This window comes from Hetaerina americana, unplaced genomic scaffold, assembly GCF_022747635.1.
Source record: "Hetaerina americana unplaced genomic scaffold, ioHetAmer1.1.p SCAF_11, whole genome shotgun sequence".
Taxonomy (NCBI): Eukaryota; Metazoa; Arthropoda; class Insecta; order Odonata; family Calopterygidae; genus Hetaerina; species Hetaerina americana.
This window is the reverse complement of record NW_027286181.1, coordinates 2,762,881-2,785,909: the sequence shown is the minus strand read 5'-3', so window position 1 is coordinate 2,785,909 and position 23,029 is coordinate 2,762,881. Positions and strand designations below refer to the sequence as shown.

Sequence of the window (23,029 nt, the reverse complement as noted above, 5' to 3'; positions counted from 1 at the left end):
TACATGTTATCTTTAATCTACTTTTCTTATGTTTGTGAGTGTAAATACATTTTTAATTTCTTTATGAAATATGACTGATGGTAGCTCCAATTTTTTTTCAATTAAAGCAAAACACAAGGATCCAAAGTCTGACATATATTTTTTATCATACTTAATTTAATATTTTTAAATTTGATCAACCCTTAAATTTCAGAAGTCTGGAGTATATCCTTTACCATTCTTATGCAAGGTTATGTTAATATGCAAAAACTTGAAATAATAATGAACTAAATTTATGGGTTATAAGGAGACAAATAATAACATACTACAAATTATTCACAAAGTGGAGTTATATTCACATAAAACAATTACAGCTAAGTATGGATTCATTAACTACACTACATGTAGCTAACTCTACAAATCTATCATAAACAAAGCCTGAACACTGTAAAAATTCAGCTCCTGGATTTTAGAGCATTGTATTTGGTCAGTGAAAGAAAAATATCCCTGATAAAAAAAATGACCTCATCCTCATTTGTACAGCAAAAACGTTTTGTTTAAATGCTGAAGACCAAATGCTATTTCAATTTGTATTCTCTTTCTTAGATAAAGTGTCAAAAATATATATACAAAGTATATAAATATACTTTAATATTCAAGTGAAAAAATTGGATATTGTACTATTTAACTACTGTTTCTTTCCGTGTTATACACAACACTAACACAAACACAATAGCTTCACGATTATTCTTCACTTGACCTTTCCAGAAAGGTAACAAACAATGTAATCTTACACTTTTATTTTTGTAACTTATTATTTCATTATGAGAATACTTTCCTACAAAATCATCACTATTTGGAAGCAAGTTAACACGCACACACACTCACACACTTTAAAATAATACAGTCCCAGATCTTTCTTGTCTTTTCAGTATTCCATTATGATAATGAGTACAGTGGCTATGTAGGAATAGGGAACACTTATGCAGCACTAATAAAAAAATATCACTGCAAGGCAACACAGCAGCAAGAATAAATACTGACACCTATCTTGGCTAGGAAAAGTTTTCTTGGCACTTTTTATGCAAAGCAGACTCCTTTCTCTTTGCTTTTCAATCTCTGGATTCACTGCAGCACACTTTGGTAATTCATCCATTTCTGGCACAGAAAATAGTGATTCTTTTGTATTGAACAGAGCATTCTTAGCACTCAATTTGTCTAAAAAATAGTAGATTGTCATGAGACAGCTTGAGAGAGTTGAAACATTATGCGATTTGTAATTTTGTGTCTGAGTAAATTTGACTATAATTTACTAAAACATGAGTATGAATGAGAAACATTATAACTTCCATTATCTCTCAAAATCTTATCAATCAACACTCATTCACTTGGGGCATTCAAATGAGTTTATATTCTTGTTATGTAGCTGCCCCTTTGGTAATGAAAGTGGGCCATAAATGCAAAATGAACATTATATCACAGGCCTACATTTACAATATAATGATTATAGCTAGGGTCATGACTCATGACTGCAAGAGATTTGGGTTATGATATAAAATAAGATTTTGATGAAATAAATATTGCATGAGTGAAATGGGATATGGGAAGCTAGGACATTTGCTCTCTTCCATAAAGTATATCTTTTTCATTTTGAGCATCACTAGATCACACTAATAAGCCTAATGGTATTCTTTTGACTCATCCACACTCACTTCTATCCTTTTTTTTCTTTCAATATGATTCACTGGATGGACAAACACAGTTACATTTAGCTATTTTTCTTACAATAAATAGATACAATACACTGACCAGCATGGTAAATTAGCATAGAACATACATTTGGGGAACTATTTACAAACACAGTTGAATATAAATAAGCACTTGTATAATATTGTCAAATACTAATAGTCTTTCTTCATTTCAATTAAATACTAACAATTGCCTATCTAATTCACTTGCCTACACTCTCTCAGACAAAAAAAAACAAGAGAAGAATAAAATTTGAAGGAGTGAAAGGCATCCATGCACACATTGTTTTTTTTTTTTGAACTCACTCACAAAAACAAACCCACAGTTTGGCAAGCACTCCAGAAAAATAATACATACAAATCTCTAAGACAACAGGACAAGGGAATGTGTGTAACGAGGGCAGCGCATGACAAAAGCAGAGAGGAAGATCGAACCTGGGAGGAGAGGAACTTCATCACCTCACATAATATCCCAAAATATCAAAATATACAAAAATTGTTTTTAAGGAAAAGAGAAATAGGAAATGTCAATTTCATACATCATTTAAAAAAAAATGACCTCCTCCACACCTAATCATTCACTTTGGTGTCTGTTTCAAGTCCATAAAAACTTAATGGTAATATAAGGAATAATAAGATTGATAATTAAGCCTATTCAAATGCACACTTTAGCCTTTCAAACTTTGAGCATTTGCTTGTTTGTGACAAGGTTCTCATGAGATCAGAAAGTTCCTTTTATTACCTGAAGGGAAAACGACTAGCTATGTGGTAAATAAAACACAATTAATACATGAGTGAAAGACGTGGGGGCATCTGAGGGGGGGGGGGGGGCAGGGTGACAGGGCTTTGAAAGATTGGGGAAAGGACATGAAAAATTTTCCGTGCAACCACAGAGATCAGAATCTCATAAAATAGATATTTGAATAGGGCTCAAAGTGGTTATTGATGAACCAATAAATTGATAAGACCAACCATTTCAATTTATAAATGAATGACTCAAATTGGTGTACTCCAAATGACAAAAAGAAAGGAAAAATGGCTGCATGAAGACCACTACATATTAATAAATAACAATTGAAAGCTGGTGATATGATTTTCTCCTAAATCTGTAAACAAGTTTCATACTTACAAATTAATATTCCATTATAAAAGAATTAATTGGTGACAGTTGGAAATGACATCAGTAAATAGAAGATGTCACAATACTACTTACATGTGATTCTCAAATGGAAGTGTCATTTGAACACTATGCAGCAAGAGAGAGTAGGAAAACTTTGAGAGGAAGTTGTGCATTTTGGAGAGTACTAAAATGTGAATAGCTAATGACAAATGTTCCAAAATAGGCCCCTTAAATTTTTTTTTTACCTTAAGGCAAGTCAAAATTATAACATAATGAAGTCCATGAAAATGAACAACAACCTATACCATTCTGGTAATTGCTTAGAATTGCTTTTGGCAAAATGCACATGATGCATTCATTATTTGCCCCAACAATTGCTAGGAGATAGCCATTTTCATAAACATCTGGAATAATTGCCAAGGAGATGATACTGGGTTTCTAGTATAGAAAGTTGGCAGTCTGTGGCTCTGCAAACACCCCTGTCAGTCATAATCCATCCTCACATTAGACAGAGGGGCAAGGAGAGTGAGATGCAAGGTGAGACTTGCACACTACAAGGGAGCCACGTAGGGACGGATGGGAGAGATATAAGGTCCAGAGTGTGCACTCTCAGCTGGAGCATGCCCAGCCGAGAAGAGACTCAGTGTCTCTTCTGCTCACGTCAATCCTGCTCCACCCTGGAAGGCACCCGTCACAGGACAAGGAAACATGGGGAACGGAGAGGACCAGCTATTGTTGGTGGGCGCAGTCGACTTCATAAGGAATTGTGAGCCATAGGCCAAAGGTCTCTCGGGTGGCTGCAAGAGGAGCGAATGGTCAACACCAGTTGTCCCTGGAAGTCCTCCACCCACAATTGGGTTGCCACTGCCACCCCCACTCGCTCCCATTCCACCAATCCCCCCACCAACTGGCATACTGCCAACTGGAGTACTGCTGGTTCCACTCCCAGGATCACCACCACTGACTAAACTCATGCCACTGCCCGCCACACTGTTGCTGCTATTGTTCCCGGTGTTTGCATTGTTGGCAGACGTGCTGTTAGAAGTCGTGCTGCCAGAAGCCCCAGCTGGCACCGTTATCCCCAGTTTCCTCAGTCTCATCTTCTCCTCCCATTCATCCCATCCATGGCGTGCCCTGTTCAAATTCCGATGCTGATAGAAGACCAGGGATATTCTAGTCGGACGGAGTCGGTCGGGGCGCTTCAGAGCAGTCGTGGCATGAAGTTCGTGTTTGGCACACTCAAACAGGACGGAACCATGGCCCAAGGCAATGGCCACTCCTCCCATCTGAGTGTCCCGGAAGCACTCCTCATTGTCAGTATAATCAGTCACCTCACCTATCGGTTCTGGCCTTGGCTCAGTGGGGAAGAAGGGTCGGTGGGAGAGATGGGCATGTGGAAGCATGGCGGTGGCTGCTCCTCCCCCTGCTCCAAATGGGTCGCCCCATTCAAACTGACCAGGGAAGAAGGGGTGGTGTGGGGTACGGTAACCAGAGTAACTTCCATGATGATAGCAGGGAGTGCGTCCTGGTTGCTGAACTGAGCCCAAATCTTCCCTCTTGAGAGCTGCGTGGTGAGAGTAACTTCCCCACTGATACTCTGCAGCAACAGCTGCTGCAGCTGCCATACTCTGATGGTGATGATGGTGATGGTGAGCATAGAAAGGGGAGGTGGCCGCATGATCTGTCCAGCCATAACCAGTGCTGCCAGAGCAATACGCACTGCCATATGGAAGAGATGAAAAAGGGCTGGGTTGTGCCACAAAAGGACTCTGCCCTGCAGCAGCTGCTGCAGCTGCATAAGCCGCACTCATCTGGTGATAGCCAAGGCGGGATTGATCTTCAGAGCCCCAAGATGGAGTACCACTAGGGGTGGACAGTGAAAGTGGTTCCCGCTTCAGCTGTGTTTCGGCACCAGTTTGTCCTGCTTTGGCTCCCGTTCCAGCACGAGTCTGGCCATACCAAGAACAAGGGGAAGTGTCTGTGCCGGCGATGGGATTGGAAGAAGCACCAACACTACCCCAAGACTCAGCACACCTTGAGGAATCACTGCCCAAGGAAGAACTGGGAGGGAAGGGTTTGAGGAATCCATTGCAGTATGTAGGGTTGGGATGAGCTATCTCCCCTGCAGGTGCAGACGGAGAGGAAGACGGAGAGCCTCTTGTGGGCTGGGAAGAAGTGGAGGTTGAACTTTGTTGGTGCAGGGAGGATGACCTGGAAGGAGGACGCACTTTTGGGATGCGAAAGGGGGATGAATCAGAAACAGAAGTAGGGGGATATTCCCACCTGGCTTGGGGAGCCAGAGGTAAAGGCACTGACAAACCACGGTCCATCCCAGTGGATAATGGCCTTGGGACCTCCCCTGTACGAGCCTGTGCACCTGGAGATGAGGAATTTTGTGAAGCATATGGGGAGCTGGATGACTGGCCCTCACCCACTGAGTCTGAGGAAGGAATGAGGCTATTCCTAGGCATTGCAGAAGCAGGAGATGGTATTGTTCCAGGGGTTGACTTGCCGTTGGCTGGGTCAGGAGCCACTCCAGACCCCCAGGAAGAAAGACTCCCTGTTGTGCTGTATGATGACCCAGCAGCTGATACCGCCACACCTGCTTGACACTGTGTCCATGATGTTGTTTGGGGGCTCAAGGTACTTGTGCTGGCACTGCCAGAACCGTAATAGCCATATCGAGACACAGGAGAAGCATTTGTAGTGCTGTCTGCATCAGCCTTGGCTTCCTCTGAAAGAAGTCCGTGGTCGCCCATGGTACCTCTGTGGTCTCCCCAGCCTCCAAGCCACGGCGACTGCTTCCCACCTCCATACCCAATCCAGCCAGCACCTCCTCCAGGTCTCGTGGCCCTCCCCCAATAGGAATCACCAGCTGCAGAGTCATATGGGTTATAGGCCCCTCCTTGGGCTGCTCCTGCGGCACCCCACCCCTGGTACATGGACACTGGTGAATCCAAGACTGTGGAAGACACGTGAGAACTTTGTAGCTGCAACTGGGCTTCCTCAAGAGTACAAGGTGTCATTCCCATACCCATGGCTCCCATCATGCTCATTGGCCCCATTCCAGCTCCACCCATCGAGCAAGACAGACGATGGCCCTCAGCCTTGGGACCTACGGCCCCGGCTCGATTGATGACCGCATCTGGCTGATCCTCGTCCTTCCTCTTCTTCCCATGCCGTCGGCAGGGCTGCAGGGGGACTGACCTCACTCGAACTTCGCAGGGATACCTTCAAAAGTATCAGGTATTTAAAAGTTTGATCTCAATTCCACCACACACAGTATTATTATAAATCATGATTTTTCTCTCATTTCACCTTAACCTAATAAATATACATTGAATTATAAGGAAAATTGAATCATATGTTTTTTCATACTAAATATTCTTGTAATATTAAGAGGGCTATAATATTCTATATCTTCATTAGTTTTGATCAACTACTGTTTGGCACAAAAACATTCATCACACATTGCTCAGCATAATTAAAATTAATTTTCAGAACAAGGAGCAATAAAAATGCATCCCTTAATGGGCATTTTCATAAAACTTTAGTTCACAAACTTCTTACTTTCATTATTTCTCTCTCAAGTATCTCAAAGGCCAGGTGAATAATTTAGTAACATGAATTGATATTTGGTCTGTAGCTTTTGCAAGTCCTTTTGTTATATTAAATACGCATTAGTTGAACTCCATATTTTATCTGAGGTTTACAATTATCACAACTGAAAGTATGTAATACAGCTTATAGTTTGATCACCATCTGATTACGCACAGCAATATTCTTCAATCAAGTAGCAAAAATAATCAATTAATAGTATGATTGGATACATTCTTAATCATGGATTAATTAATTTAAGGTCAATGTGAAAATTGTGATGGCCATTTTCAGTAGGTCCCTCAATTTCCATGCTTCTAAAATGTTAAAATCACATTATATACATACCTATTCAAATCATGACTGCATCATTTAAACAACAAATAGTTTGAATTTTAAATAATGAAACCAAATGCATGACATGAAAATTAATCATTGAAAAATAATTGAATGATAAAGCACAAATAAAATTATCCTTAGAAGTTCTAACTTCTCATTGGTACCACATTTTATGACATCAATTACATAGTCCCTAATGGAAATGAACATTACATTCCTACAAACACATTTCACTAGAAGATGGGATTAACAGAGATATAGATAGTTCTAGCACATAGTGGCGTCATGTAAGGGGAAGCAGCCCATTTCATAGGGCTTTCATTTATTTCCCTCTTACCATACAGGATGTCTTAGGAGGAAAGTATAATATTCTATTCAGGAAACAATTACCTCTAAAAACACTGCTACCTATGTATGGATATTTCTCTTGGAACCACTATGACATGCATGTCATAGTGATATGGTTGTTACCGTGATCCCTGTATCACAATGGTCTACAATACCAATAGCGGTGTCTTTTTAGGGGTAAGTATATACTGAGAGAGAATTTATGTCACTCTTTTTTAGTCAAAATGATTTTGTCTCTTACTCCTAATGGTTTTCATATTTGATGTGATTTCCCTTCTTATCAACAAGAAGCACCATTATCCATAATATGTGCATTAAAGCTACCCTCAAGTTAAGCTTTGTGAATGTTCACTGCTGGTACTGTACAGTACCCACTGGAACAAAATGCAAAGGACTGAATGGTGAGTATTTTTACATGTATCACCCAAATTGTACCAAAGATTATTGCCACTATTTTCTGTAATATAGTGTACCCAATGATTTCACACATAACATAGAATTATTTTTTGCAACTAGAGATATAACATTTTTGAAAATATAATCTATGTTTCTCAATGGTGTTTCATGCACTTTCCACTACCATGCTGTGAGATGCTACACTAATTTTCTTCCCTAACAACAATAAATACACCAAACTACTGTGTCTAACAAACATTGCAAGATGCAGGCCTAAAATTGACAAATTAAAATCAGCTTGGATTGCAAAAACATACGTTAGAAATGTGTAACATGTGAAAAAAAATTAAAATCAAGACAACACTCCATTAAGGACTTTCTCAGAGTGAAAATTCACATGAGAAACAGTAATAGGCACTATGTGTAAAGGCTAAAGGCAAAGACATGAATAATATTTAGGAACTCTAGATGAAAATTTCAGTTTTTGATACTTTTCTACAGGAGGAAAAAACGGGAAAAATTATGACATAACAAACAGAAAAGCAGACAATTGACACATAAAGTCATCCAATGCAGATGAATACGATAAGGATCCACAAGGAGAAAGGAATGGAACAAATTGAAGAGGAGTCTCATGATCTAAGAAAATGAGAGGATGAAACACATTAGGCGTTCAATTTTTAACACACTATAAGGCCAATTGGAGCTATAAATCATCCAGTAATCATCCGAAGCATGGAGATTTGGTGATACTGGTAGAAAATACAGAAACAGGCTTTTAGGTCAAAGGAAGGAGGGTTGCTATTCCATGTTGCTGGTTAATGTGAAAGAGAAAAAAACACAGTACGATGAGGATGGAGACTGGGAGTAAACAATCATCCTGGAGGCTGGTTTTGATAGGTGGGGGTAGATGTCACCTCAAACTAAACTGGTATTTGCTGTGATATGAACTTAGGGCAATTTGATAGCCAGCAAAATAATCTATTAACTAGGCTATCATATTAATCCAACACATGGCTTGGCACTTTAATTAGAAGATGTTTCAATTTAAGGCACCGACACTACTTATGAAATACTGACCCTGTTTATTTAAAAGGATACAAATTCTTCTAGTTCTGAATGTGTAGAAATATTATGAATACACATATGTGAAACATAAGAGAATTTAAATCCAAGGAGAGACCAACAGGTCCGATAGATGACTCATAATGAAGAGGGTGACACTTAAAGGCATTGTGCCTGATTGGAGATTTGAATGACATGAATGGCAATGATTAGAGTACTTTACAAATGAGCAAAATACCTTCCCACATCTTCATATTTATTAATTTTCCATGATGCCCACACAAGGGAAAATAGTGAAATACTGTTACCACATTCAATTATTATGAAACAAATCAAAACACAAATCTAATTGGCAAAATACATCATCTGCTTTTATCCAAATGTGTGGTGACCATATGTAGATGTAATGATTGTTATTGGCAGAGTGATTTTCCCAGTTAAGCTTCTGAGGTGGCCTCGTACACTTTGAATTCCATAGGTTAAAAATTCTGTTATCAGTCATATGAGTGTGTTTAAATACAATCTAAGATTGTATCTGTATGCAGTGAAACCATGCTTAAGGAGCACCTCACATTATGAATAATATGTATAACGAGCAAGATTATTGTAAAAAAATGGCTCGATTAACGGGTGACATTTCAAATCATGAGTGAGGAGGAGAGGAGATGTCCTGGATTGATCACCCGCTGCATCGGTCTGTGTATAGCTTTCATTCTGCTAGCATCTTGTTGGTACATATGATAACACATTTGACTCAACTTGTGTTCTGGAATATTATTTGTGATTTTTTGTGCAAAAATGTCACCAAAGGAAAAGTCACAAGAAGACAGCTAAGAGAGTATAAAAATAATCATAGAAATGACACGTTAAATCATTGAAAACTCAAAACGTCATGGGGCATGGCCGATCTAGCGCTCACAAACAATTGGTCTACATCAGCAATTTGTACTATTCTAAAGAACAAGGACGAGGTTAATGAGATAGATGTTTCAAAGGGAGTGATCAGAATATCCATGCAATGGTCACGTATTCTCATATATGTAGTAGAGACCCGTTTCATCATAAATAAAAACCTGTTGCAGCAGTTAACTTTCAGAAACTGCAACCTTTTTGAAGTCAATGATGAAGTTCTTCACTGTCTTGGTGCCAGATATTACTGCTTCACCATGGCTTGAAATACTGTGCATGCTGGTTCTTCTCTTAAACTTCTTGAACCACCTATGGCTTTCCTTAGAAACTTCTTCTTTGACCATTAATGTTCTTGGTGTCTTCTTAAAGAGGTTGGTGAAAATTACTTTTGCTTTCTCACAAAATGATATTGCCATTAAAAGTGTTGCAAGGCAATTACTTTTTGTTTATCAGTATGAGAGACAACCTTTCAATATCATTGAGAATACATAGCTATTGTGTAGATATTCTTGTCATTCCATTTGAATTATCTATCTCCTTAATGTTATCCTTGTTCTTGAGAATAGTGCAAATAATTATCTTCAATGTCACTCTTTATGCAAAATGTTGCTCATTAAGTAAGTCATCATTTATTATATTTTGTACACATTATGCAAATTACCCATTATGCAAGGTGCTCATTAAGCAAAGCTCCACTGTAACAGTTCATAATTACCAAGAAATGTGTGTTGCATTGGTTTGTGAGGAAGGAAAAACTACTATAAGACCATATCAGAGGAATATAATAATTTATAGGTACAAGAAATAACTTTGCACCCCACTTAATCCATGGTTTTTGGGCCCATGTAATTTGATGACTAGAATTTGCCAAATTTTAGACATTCTAAGGAATATTGTTTATAGGGCAGTTGTGGTAACACATGTCAATTTCCAAGTAGTAATGCACATGAAAGAATAAGTTCTTCACTCATGATAATGTCAATTTCCTTGAAACCTATCAGAAATAATTAGTGATTGAAAGTTAGGGATTTATTTTAGAGTTATTCTAAGGTATGTAGCTGGTATCTCCTACATTTCACTGTGTGTCTCATATTTAGGCATTCAATTCTTTAATGTCAAATTTTTCATATGATACAACATGAGATTCTGTTATCTCAGCAATTTTCATAAATCAATAAATTAGCATTTTTACATAGAGAGACATTTCACTTATAGCCCACCCACTGAATGAATTTGGTTTTAGGAAAACATACCAATAAGTTAAACTTTAAAACAATATTTTTACTTTAATATTTCTCAAAAAGGAAGTCGAGCAAAACTCATATCAGCTTTATGTTCTTTTGGAATCTATCTCATCAAGTTTACAGAAGTGTGCAGGGGCACCATAGTCATGGATACAAAAATCAGATGAAAAAGTGGACACCCTATTGGACATGAGCTAGCCATTCCAAAATCATTACCTAAGTTGACTGAAGTCAGTTCACTCACTGAAAGTGCCACCATGTGATGCCAAACAAATGCAAATGCATTGCAAAGCACATCCACTCTCACATCAATACTATGAGATGTGTATTTTTGAAGCCATACGCATTTATGACAAAGGGTATTTAAGACTGTCGTGGGGTGGATACTTTGCATCTTCTTTATTTACAAGTCGAAAGAGGAAAGGAAGACAGTTAATTGCCAGCACCACAAAATGAATTATGGGAGGAGGGTGATGGATTGATGAGGGGGGGAAGAGAGAGAGAGAGATTTGATTAGGTGAGTGAGTAAGTGGGTGATTTGAGTGAGCGAATGCTGGGGACTCACTTGGTGAGTACCTCCACAGCCCCCGAGCGTGTCTTCGCCTCCTGCCCCTCCTTACTGCCAAACTCGTCAGTGTCATCCATGATGTACAGGGGCAGCACATGCAGCTGCTCATCCTCAGGCTTTGCGAGACTTCTGTGCTTCGTCAGACTCACCACCTGCGCGCCATGCACATATACCCAATCACACATCACACCACCCACCTCTACAATTACATTTAAAAGCCTAGAGAAATGCACCAAATTGATCTATTGAAGTTAAGTGCAGCTAATGAATTACCTTGAAGGTGTGCCAATTCTCATATGGGTTAAAATATATTATTATGAGACTAGTTTTGCTCTAGGACAACATTATCATGTGAAAACATATTAAAGGAACAGCAGTGCCAATTTAGTTCACAGAATATTTGAGGGAAAACATGAAAGACGTGGAAATTTTGTCAGCACATTGCGATTATATTGCTCCTAAAAGAGTCATCAGATATTGCAGTCACATGAGATATTGCCGCTCAGTTATTGAAACAGTAACACAGGAAATTTTTTTCTAGTAGAAAACTCTCACAAGTTCAGAAAAATGATATGGATTGATTTATACCATACACTTAAGAAACTTCTATTAATAAGTGCAACTAGGTGGACAGAAAACGCTTTCCTAGCTCATATGGCCATATTTTTAGTAAAATTTACGGTGAATGAAGTCTGGTGAAAATTTTTGACCATTTTGTTCCATTACTACATTTATTTTGCAAGGCAAGTAAGCATTTCTCTTTCAAAAGTGAATGCAGTTATGACAAAGAAACTAGATACCAGCTTATACAAAAAATAACTTTACTTTCCCAGAATCTTGCCTCACAGTAATCAATCCAAGATAAATAAGTTTACAACAGTATGGGTCATCCATAAATTACATTACATGAATGCTATTAACTCCCAAGTAACCATTTCCTCCTAACTGTTCTGCATCACAGTAGATTGACTCCTTTCTTTAAAATTTCTTCACTATTCAGATAACTACTAATATAGCATAGCATAAATGCTGTAAACATTTTGGATTGGATAACTGCAGTCAAATACTTTAGTCAAAGGATTTCCACAACTATTATTGCATGTTTTTCATTATTTTATGAAGTGATTGAATTGAACAATAAAATGGAAATGCTAGCCTTATTCTGTCTAATATGTAGAGATTTAAATAATGAAATTAAAAATTTCATTTTTTGCAAAAAATATTTTTTACAGATTTTATGAGAAACACAAGGTAATGCACATGGAGTCTACTATTAAAGATAATATTTAATTTTGGCTGAAAACCATGCTTTAATTAAATTGTAACAGTATTTTTTTTACACAAGGGTAATTTGAATAATACTGATCACTGTCCATGGATGCATGTAATATTTGGATGACCCTGATGATACCAATTTTTTAATATAATACCAAGATTTCATCACTCATTAATATTGTTGCAACTTGTTCAAAGCAATCAATTTGTCAAATATAAGTTTATAAGGTCTATATTTCTACCAATATGTCATTTTAATCATCATCATCTTGTATTACCTTTACTTAAAACCTTAATGCAAAGACAATGAAATTGTCTCAATGAACAGAGCTCTAATCAGAAAATAAATTAATCATTCATCAAAGAAAAATGTACATTACTTTATAAGACAGTTTTCTAGAAGAAAGTAATGTTATAGCTACAAGTCAAAGTCAGTGGCCTTTAGGCATATTACAAAGAGTCACAAAACTTTACAAATACTTTGTATAGAGAAAAGAAGAGCTAATAGCCTGAATGCTTGATTTCAAGCTTTATACTTACAACAGTGCACCCATTGTTCATGTTGTGAAGATCTCGGTGTGCATGGGCACAGAAATCAAAGCATGCAGTTACTCCTGAGAATGGTCGCCCAGGCTTAAAACCCAGTCTACAATCAGATGCCTCCCTCTCAAACTGTGTTTGGTTTTTATATGCTTCAGGAGCTATCATGCGGTACAGGGGTGATATTAAGGTAGCCAGGACATGCATCCTCTCTTCAACTTCTTGCTCCTGTGTAAAGATGAGTAAAAAATCAATTAAAACAGATGTATTTGAAATAAATAACCATTTAAGGTGTGTCAAATGATTTACAATAGTTTCCAAAGCATCAAATAAACAGAAAAGTTTCATAAATAAAAATACAAGTAAAAGATATATTTTTAATTCAAAGCTATTTTGAATATTAAAGTTTTATTTTGAAATATTTCATGAAAAACAAACATTTGCAGTAATATTTCATTCTTGGTGAGTATTTGGGTATATTCTGAAAAAAAAAACATTTAATTCTTGAAACGGAATAGAAAATTTCAAATTGCCCTGATTAGTTTGCACGAAATGATACACATTCTCATTACAAAAATATAAACCACATTGAACCATTAGCACACGGAAAAGAGTCAAAAAATATGAAAGGAACCTCACATCATGTAGGTTACAATTTCAATCGATACTTCTTATATGTTAATATAATAATTTCCTCTGCATTATATATTATATGAGTAAAATACCCAAACAATAATTATATTCTGTATTAAATCATTTCATAAATCACTTAAATAAGTTCTAATATACAAAGCCAACTGCATTTTTTAACATACAAAATTAGCTCTTTCATGGATTAAGTGACCATAGGTAAATGTATAATATTTGAAATATATAATCATTTGATTGTAGAAAAGTATAATGACTAATTATAAATTCAACAGCATATTTAATTTCCATAAGAAATCACATATTGACATGGTAGTACAATTATTGATTTTTCTTCAAACAATTTCATGAAAAATTAAATAAATGATTAAATGGAAGTATAATCAGTTTTTTCAGTTAGAATTATTAAACAATGTGTGACATTTACCATTCAAGCTTTGACCCATCTCCAAGAAATCCAAACAATTATACTTAACACAATGAGGAGGTGAGAATTACCTACATAAATATATTGAGATTCAAAATTTTGTAAACACAAATGTAAAAACAGAATTTACTCACCTCTGTCCGAACAGAGAGCCTAAATTTCCTAACTGTCTTGGAGCGTGCATATTTGCACCCATTATAATACATGGACCACGAACAGCCAAATGAAAACGATGCTCCACATGTATCTGGATCTAACCCTTGGCAGGCACAAGTCCTGGGTTCATTTGTGGCACAGCGGCGGGTTGTGGGCAAACCAAATCTATAGCAGAAGATTTCAATCAATGAAGTATATGAAAAAAATGAACAGATTTTTCATATTATATATGAATTGCAAGAGATAGCATCTTTCGTTGTATGCATTTCTAATTTGCATTTGCATACACAGTGGAACGTCATATAATGAGCAATTGGCATAAGGAGCAGAAAATGTTATTAAAAAATGACTCAGTTAACAAGAGACTTTTTGCATAATAAGCAACATCGAATATCAATGATTTAAACTATCCTCAAGAATTATGACAACCTCAATGGGAGAGATGCTTCAAAGAGTGCAACAAGAATATCTTCGTAATAATTATGTATTCTAAATGATATTGAAAGGTTGCCTCTCATATAGCAAACCTATATAACTGCAGGGGAGAATGCATTGCATGCCACAAGCCTATGAAAGACTCATGCTGCTATTTTGTGGCAATGCAAGTAGCAATCTGAAAATTAAATTTGCTGCGGTAGGTAACCCTCAGAGTCCACAGGCTTCCTCAAGTTACAGATGAAGTTCTCTACTGCCTTAGTGCTGGATCTTGCTGCTTCACCATGCCTCACAAGGCTCTGGATATGGTTCCACCCTTAAACTCACATTAAACTTCTCTCAAATGATATTCTCATCATAAGTGCCGCATTGTAATTATTTTTCATTTACTATTCACATGAGAATCAACCTGTCAATATCATTTCGAATTCATAGGCATTGCATAGACATTCTTGTCAATCCCTTTGATGTATCTACCTCCTTAATCTTGTCCTAGTTCTTGAGAGCCATGCAAATTGTTGATGGTGACTGTACGTGTGTGCGTTATAGATCAAACAGCTCACACCTCATTCTCGCTCTTTAATGATTTTGCTTTACAATTTTACAGTTATTCTCTTATCGCTGTCTTTCTGCATCTTTTTCTTCAGGGATATTTTTACAATAGTCAATAAAGTTTTCACAAAAAAATCACAAATAATCTGCATGAACACAATTCTGGGAGAATGTGTGATTATAACCTATGCTAAGATGCTAGCAGAACAAGTCCTGATCATAGTCTGATGCAGCAGGTACACAATCCAGCACCTCCACTCTTCTCATCACTCATTACGCAAAATGTCACTCGTTATGCAAGCCATATTTTTTTCGCTATACTTTGTGCTCATTATGCAAATTCTCATTATGCAAGGTGCTCGTTAGGTAAGGTTTTGCAGTGCACCATAAAAATTTTTTGGGGGGGAGGCCTTTTTGAAAAAATCTACCCAAAAGTTTTAAGATAAAGGGAAAATTGATAAAAAATGCAGGTATATGTAGAAGTGAAGTGGTTGAACCTAAATCATTTATCACATTTTGCGTCAGTAAAGCACTAATAATTTATACAGTAATTATATGCTCTAGAGTAATGAAATGCTTGCACAATATTGTTTGATAAAATTGACCTTCATTTTAGCATAAAGTTTAAGATTTATTCAAAATATAACAACACATAACACTAAAAAGATTATACACATAAGACAAACTGGTTCAAATTATTTTAGGAAGCTTAAGTGTATTAGGGTATATTGGTTTGAAGGGGGGGAGAGAGTGAGTCATAAGAATTAGGGGAGGGTGGAAACGACTTAGTGGCACTTATTACATTGTGAAAGGATGTTGTTTAGAAAATGTAACTCAGGAATTAATTGGGAACCATTGAGATGTGAGAAAGAAGAAATAACAATTAAGCAATAATGAACGGGGTCTGACATGACATCAAAGATTTGCAGGTATTCATGCCATAGCTAAACAAAAAAAATGAATATAGAATTTATAAGGATTAAAAGCATAATTTTATTTTAAAGACATCCCTGGTAAATTTGTGGCCCTTAGTTATTATAGAAAGAGGATTAAAATTAACTTGGATTCACATTATTAGATAGATATCTCCTCATGTAATAGTTGATGAAAACATTATACAAGAATCAAGATGCTTAATTAATATAAATTTGTCCAATTAATGCATAAAAATAATATTAATACCAATTTATATCCATTTAATTTTAAACATGACTCATTTTTATGCCTTGGTTTGGAGAAGATGAGAAGAAGTTTCTATTAAAGTTAAGATGTTTAAATGGGAAACAAACCGATTGAGCTTGTCCGTGAGAACTGCATACAATCTGTCAGCTTCGTGGGATGGTACGCCATCCCAAGCAACGGTTGCTACCACAATCCAAGCTGTGGCACACTTGTGGCCTTGTCTATGCTTTGCAATCACCAGGACTTTCTCTTCCAAAGATGTACGCCGGAGTATCTGAGATGGGAGATGAGTAACCATTGGTAACAGTCGAAACAGAAAATATTTCCAGTAGCACACTAACACACCCTGCTCATAATTGATGGAAGATGAAAATGGTTAATATTTATTTTATAGCCCATTCAAAGAATCATCAGTGATAACAAACTGGATAAATGATTTTTACATTAAAAAATTTTGAAATGATCAAATTCCTAGTTTATGTAAATGGTCTTTTCTACATATGTCATGGAAGCAGAAACTGATCAAACTTCTCACACAAAAGAGCGGGAACAATGTCATCAAATTTGCAGAAAAAATATTTTCTTTAATTATTCCTTTATTTTCATCAATCCATTTCAGTCACTAGGTGCATATTAATCATCACATAGGTAAAATCTACAAATAGATTTTTCCTTGTTTATGGATAATTCACAAGGTCAAATTAGGCTGACGTTATATTATGATATGAGTATTTTCATTCAGTTTCCAGTAAATTTTAAATTAAAAAACTAATTGTCCATCTAACTTGCTAAAAAAAATATGAATATTGAGTGCATGTATTTTCATCATCTGATCAAAATATTTATAAAATTATGTTTGAATCAAAATAAAATTATATTCAATTGGGATATATTTATTAGGTTAAGAAAAGCCTTCCAATAAATTACTATGTAGAGAACATCTTATGTCAACTTTCATCAAGTTCTTACCCATTTCCCCATGGGGCACCCTTGCGTTGTTTTCCCCTCCTTTCCAGTGTACACAACTTTTTCAATGCGTATAGCCTTTCCTTTGAGACCACATCTTTCTTCCATTTCTTTTCTCAGTTCACTCAGGCTGGATGCTGCACCCAGATGTGTGTAGTAAGAGCCTGGCTCTGGAGGACCTGGACATGATTGCAGGAAGCATTAATATATAAATATAAAGAGAGCCAAGTAGAGCGATTTTGCATTTTACTTAGAAGAGAACTTAATGACCCTCAATTAAAATTCCATTGAGGGTGAGTAAACAACCAAAATCAAGGATAAATTAGAGAAATAGTTTCAGTTTAACAGCATAACATCATGGTTAGGAAATTAGGGTAGTACTTCTATTAAATAAATGACCATGATTAAAATGAAAATGCAGTTCATAAAAATTGACGACAAATGAAATGATGACATACTCTAAACAGTTTAGTATGAAAATCACCAGCATCTTTTGTCAAACCGATCACATGAAAAATATGTATATAAGTCAATTGGGATCTAGATTATGGTTTTTTATGATTTTGGTCAACATTTGAACTTGGCTCATTGTTCCTCAAACACCCTTCTCATAGTCTCCCAATAAAAGTCAATATGTGGTATATACTGAGTACATATTCCAAATTCATTTTACTGAAGGGCTTCAGATCAGGGATTTCTTTGCTGCCTAGTTAATACGTACATCCCACTCCTGTAGCTAGATCAGTAATATTTTGGTTTTGGTTGCAGGATGAAAAACTAATTTTTTAAATTACACAAATACTGACCTTCATTATTTAAGTTGAGGAATATTAAAAATATGCATTTGCTGATTCCAAAAATGCGTGCCAATTTTTCATAGAATTGGTTTTGGTATGAGTGCACAAGTTAAGGTCTACCATCACAGACAGAAACAGACCACATACTAGGGAATTCAAACTACATAAACATACTCTTAGATCCAACCATGTTCAGCGTGACACGATGGATTAGAATTATATAAAGTGGTTTGCAGGATCTACTAGATTTTGTTCAACACACACTTCATCGCCAAGGGATAACCCAACAGGAAACTATATCTCGAATTGTAGTACACTCAATGCATGGGTCTACTCAATGACATACTGAGACATAATTGTCAAATAGACTTTTGAGACATTAAGGCTTGTAATGCTAGTGTAAATTTAGGTGAATGCCAATTTGAGATACGATTATCAGATAGTAATTCCTAGGCATGAATCAGCTCATTAGATATATTCTAATAAATATCTTGACAGAACAAATCTTGATAACTGTGTTACCTTTTGGTTTGATCTCACAATTGGATGAACTTACATTTGTCTGGAGGAAAGCAATTGCAATCAGGCACTTCTGCTCGGACATTATTCTTCAGCCTTTCAAGGTGGTCCTGGAACTCCTTGGCTGACATCCCAGCTGACCCACCCTTCGAGTAATCCCCAGGAGCGGCAGCCTCCGAGTTGGCTCCGCCCGGCGACCACTCCGCCGCCTCCGTCTTGGGCACGGCAGGAGGCGGCGCAGGTACCTCGGCCGACGGGGGCCGGCAGCACTCCTCAGTGCCCTCAACCTTGCCGCCCCCGGCCTTGCCCTCCGCCCCTAGACCCGCTCCTCCCTCCTCTACCTGCTCCAGCTTGACCGTGTGCTGCCCGGGGGCCGGCGACGAGCACTGCTTCACCGTCTTCGTGTCCTCCTCATAGCCACGCGACCCCCCATAGCAATCCCCCTGATCGCCTCCGCCCGAGAGGGCCTCCGCAGCGAAGATCCCCCCGCAGCCACGGGGACCCTCTGTGGGCCTCCTGGCGCGGCCTTCCTCGCCCGCCACGCCTCCCCCTTCTTCCACGGGGGAGTGCCAGTTGGGCATGCCCAGGCCGTCGGCTCTCCTCTCCACGAACCCCTTCACGTCCGCGCAGTCCACCTCCTTGCTCCTACCCACCTCGGCCACCCTCACGGTGCCCGCGCCGCCGCGGCAGTGGTGCCCGGGAGAGGCTGGGCCCGGCTCCGGCGGTTGCACCCGCCCCCGGCACCCCTCCTCTTCCCGGTTACCGCCGTCCGCGGCCTCCACGTCCAAGTCCCCACTGCTATCCCAGTCCCACAGCCCACCCTCAGACGGCGCCTGAGGGGGGCCTTGCACTAAAAAATTAGCCTCTTCCCCTCCGGAGCCCCTACCTCCCACCGTGCCACTACCGGCCTTGTCCCCAACGATGCTCCCGGCGCCAGACGCCGGGGGCGAGGCCTGGGACTCTGCCGCCGAGGGGTCGCCCCGCTGTCCGGTGGCAGTCTGTCCGACGAAAGTCGCCCCCTCTGACGGGGGCGGTCCCGCCCCACCCCCGGGCCCCGCCGCCTCGCCCCCGCGCCCTTCCGGCCGGGGGAGGCCACGGGACATTCCCGCCGTCGCCTCCTCCAGCTGCCGCTGCAGCTCCATTTGCGTGAGGTGGAGGTCATGGTACATCTGCTGCTGCGCCTGCAGCTGCCTCTCCATCCTCAGGAGGTCCTCCTCCCGCGCCTCGGTCTCTCGAGCACCGCCATCGCCGCCACCCTCCAGTGCCCTCTGCTGCTGCTGCCCGCCTCCACCCGCATCGCTCTGCTGCTGCCCCTCGAGGATCTGCCGGTGGTGCTGTTGTTGCTGCTGCTGTTGCTGGTAATGGTGCTGGTGGTGCTGGTGATGATGCATATCGTGCATTCCCATTTGGTGCTGGTGGTGCTGCACCTGCTGCTGATGTTTGTTCAGGATCATGGTCTTGAGGCGAGAGTTCAGGGCGCCATGTGGGGAAACCCCACCAGCCCCGCCGTAGTCGGGAACTCCCGTGCTCCACTCTGGAGCGGCTCCAGTCGTAGCCGTCGCGTCAGGGGTCCCGTAAGAGCCCCCACCCCACACTCCCCCCCATCCTCGCCCCTCCAATCCTCCCCCCGGCCCACTCCCGTGGACCCCCCCCGCTGCCTTCTCAATAGCTTTTCCCTCTCCCTCCGTATCCCCTACGACCGAGACCCTCCCTGGGTACCCACTAGAGTTCAGTGAACTCCGCTGGGGATGTGGAACTGGGTACCCAGGCAACCCGTTTGGGTGACCGGTCATGCTGGTGCCGTTATTGTTGTTGCTGCTTCCGTTATTGTTGCTGTTGCCACCGGCGCTGTTCGCGTTACTGCCGCCGTGGCCATTGTTGTTCCCGCCCGCGTCGGTGCCGTTGTTGACGGGACCGCCGTAGCCCTTGGACGGGGCGTCCCCGACGCCCTCGTAGCTGCCGTCGGGCGACGCCGTCGCCGGTCCGGACGGCTCCCGGCCGTACCCACCGCCGTTCACGTACGGCCCGCTCCCGGGGGAGCCGTCGCCGTAGCCACCTGGGCCCTGGTCGTCCAGGCCGCGCCCGTTGACGCCGTTGACGGCGGCTCCGGGCGATGACTGCTGGTTGCCGCCCGAGTACCGTGAGGAGGACGAGTAGGAAGGCGGCCGGGAGTCTTGCGAGTGGAACCCGCCTCCCGGGGCGGTCTGGTTGGGGTCGCCGTGGGTGGTTGGTGCCGTGGTGGCACCTACGTACTGATAGGTGGGGTACCCGGCCGAGGGCGGGTAGGTGAGGCCCTGCTCCAGGAAGGAGGCAGCGGACGAGGAGGAGGCGGACGAGGACCGCTGGGTGCTGCCCCCGAAGCGCATATCTTCCCCGGAGACCGGCTGGAGGCCGAACTGCGGGTGGGGCGGGGGAGGGAGAGGGGGCCACTGCGCCCCCACTCCGTTGGTCATGGCGTCCCCGGACGAGGGGGCCTGGTGCTGCTGCTGAGGGTGCCACAAGGATGAGGGGCCGAATCGGTCCCCGGGGGGAGCGCGATGACCCCCCGTCGGGAAGGCGGACTGCTCCGGGGTCACTCCGGGCGAAGGGGCGCCATAGAAGGCGCTCATCGTGGACGGTGGTGCAGCCTGAAGGGAGGAAAACGAATCATTGCCGTAAGTCGGGTGCTGTCAGTTTTCTATAACAACGTTTCTATACTTAAACATAAAAGAAAGAGTTTATTTTTCACTATTCCCATAATCAATAGTGCAAACCACTGAAATATCTGCGAGGTCAACGGTTGAATTTATTTTAAAACTACCTTTTCAAAACTATTAGATATTATAGCTACAAAAAATAAAAAAGGATGTTTTGCGAGTCTCGTGCAATGGTAAATAATCTAGAGGGAACAACAGATATCGCGACAAAATGTAGCTCAACCATTGGATTGCCATGCGTCGTAAATAGGCAAAATTATCAAGGAAGGATATTTGACTCTCCACGTTAACAGTTAAAACTAATCAAAAAGTTCCTGGGCTTAACTTTTTGTGAAATGCTCTATGGGAAATGAAATGATAAAAAAAATCGTAAATTGTTGGCTCATAAGGTCAACGGGATCGCTATGCACTTGGCAGTGCGCTTTTCTAATTTATGCAGCGGCCTTTTGTTAATGGCTATGCTCAGGAAAAGAACCTGGAGTTATCAAGATTTTCTCAGCATGAAACCCACGGTAATCAACCCAAAGGTTGTTTTAATAGGTGAGAGTACAGTTCACCTAGTACTAAACCAAAGGCTTGATTAACGATAAGAAGGAATAAATACGGTTTTCAAACCCCTCTCCAGAATGTGTACCCATATTCGTATTCTCTCCGCAATCGCTTGATCAAACGGCAACACTAGACCCAGCCAGATATAAGGAAAACATTACCGAAATCAGCCAGAACTCAACGGATTTACTACAGTAGGTTAACTAAGGCTGTGCAGACGGCAACGATACGCGAAATTATTTTATTGGATTTCAGATAACTCTGACGCGTAGAATTTAAAGTTGCATGTATTGGCTTGTAATCAAGCCGAAAAAAAATTGTTTTCCAATTTTTCCTCATGACTTTCCCATCCACATATTCAAAGTCGTTCAAATTACAAGTTTAAATATTTACTATCGACTGAATTAGGCATGTAGGAACACATCCAGCAAAAGACCACGCATGCCTTATTTTCACTTCTTATGCCAATCGGCATGGAAATGATGCATCCGGAACTGTTTGCCGGATGTCTTTACCTCAGCAATACATTCCGCAAATCATGTCAATCTTCAGTCGTACGTGGAGAATAGCGACGGAATCAACAGTCGTTTACTTCATCGTAAGTTGATTCGGACTGATATATGAAGAACCACACATTACAGCCGAGATTTGAAAAATACGTTAAAGTGAATTCCTTCGCAACTGGTGACTTGGAACGACATCTCTTACCTTGGGCCTCCGAACAAATCTAAACCAGTTCACCGCACTTCATCTCCTTCGCGCAGTACCGAACATAATGCCGTTCACCGCAGACTTGATTCATTAGTGAAAGGAATGTACGGGGAACACTACGGTCGTCACCCCCGATGAACTCAAAACATCAACGAATGGAATTCACTCTTAATTGCTATTTCGAATTCGTTGAATTATGCCATCACTGGTGACCTTCAATCACAGCAATTCACCCGCGACACGAAAGGGGGGGGGTTCAGGAA

At 40.3% G+C, this 23,029-nt stretch overlaps 1 protein-coding gene across 1 annotated transcript in view; it reads right to left on the bottom strand.

Annotated features, from left to right (window-relative positions):
- Positions 1–1,620: 1,620 nt before the first annotated feature.
- The window catches only part of Tet (Ten-Eleven Translocation (TET) family protein), a 108,085-nt gene continuing 86,676 nt past the window's right edge, over positions 1,621–23,029 (bottom strand). Inside the window, exons 2-8 of the mRNA XM_071599642.1 lie at positions 18,848–21,437; positions 17,498–17,673; positions 16,636–16,802; positions 14,338–14,524; positions 13,129–13,356; positions 11,311–11,465; positions 1,621–6,078 (exon numbers count right to left, since the gene is read on the bottom strand). Of these exons, the coding sequence (XP_071455743.1) occupies positions 3,504–6,078; positions 11,311–11,465; positions 13,129–13,356; positions 14,338–14,524; positions 16,636–16,802; positions 17,498–17,673; positions 18,848–21,437 (6,078 nt within the window). The 3' untranslated portion in view covers positions 1,621–3,503. The remainder of the gene's footprint in view (positions 6,079–11,310; positions 11,466–13,128; positions 13,357–14,337; positions 14,525–16,635; positions 16,803–17,497; positions 17,674–18,847; positions 21,438–23,029) is intronic.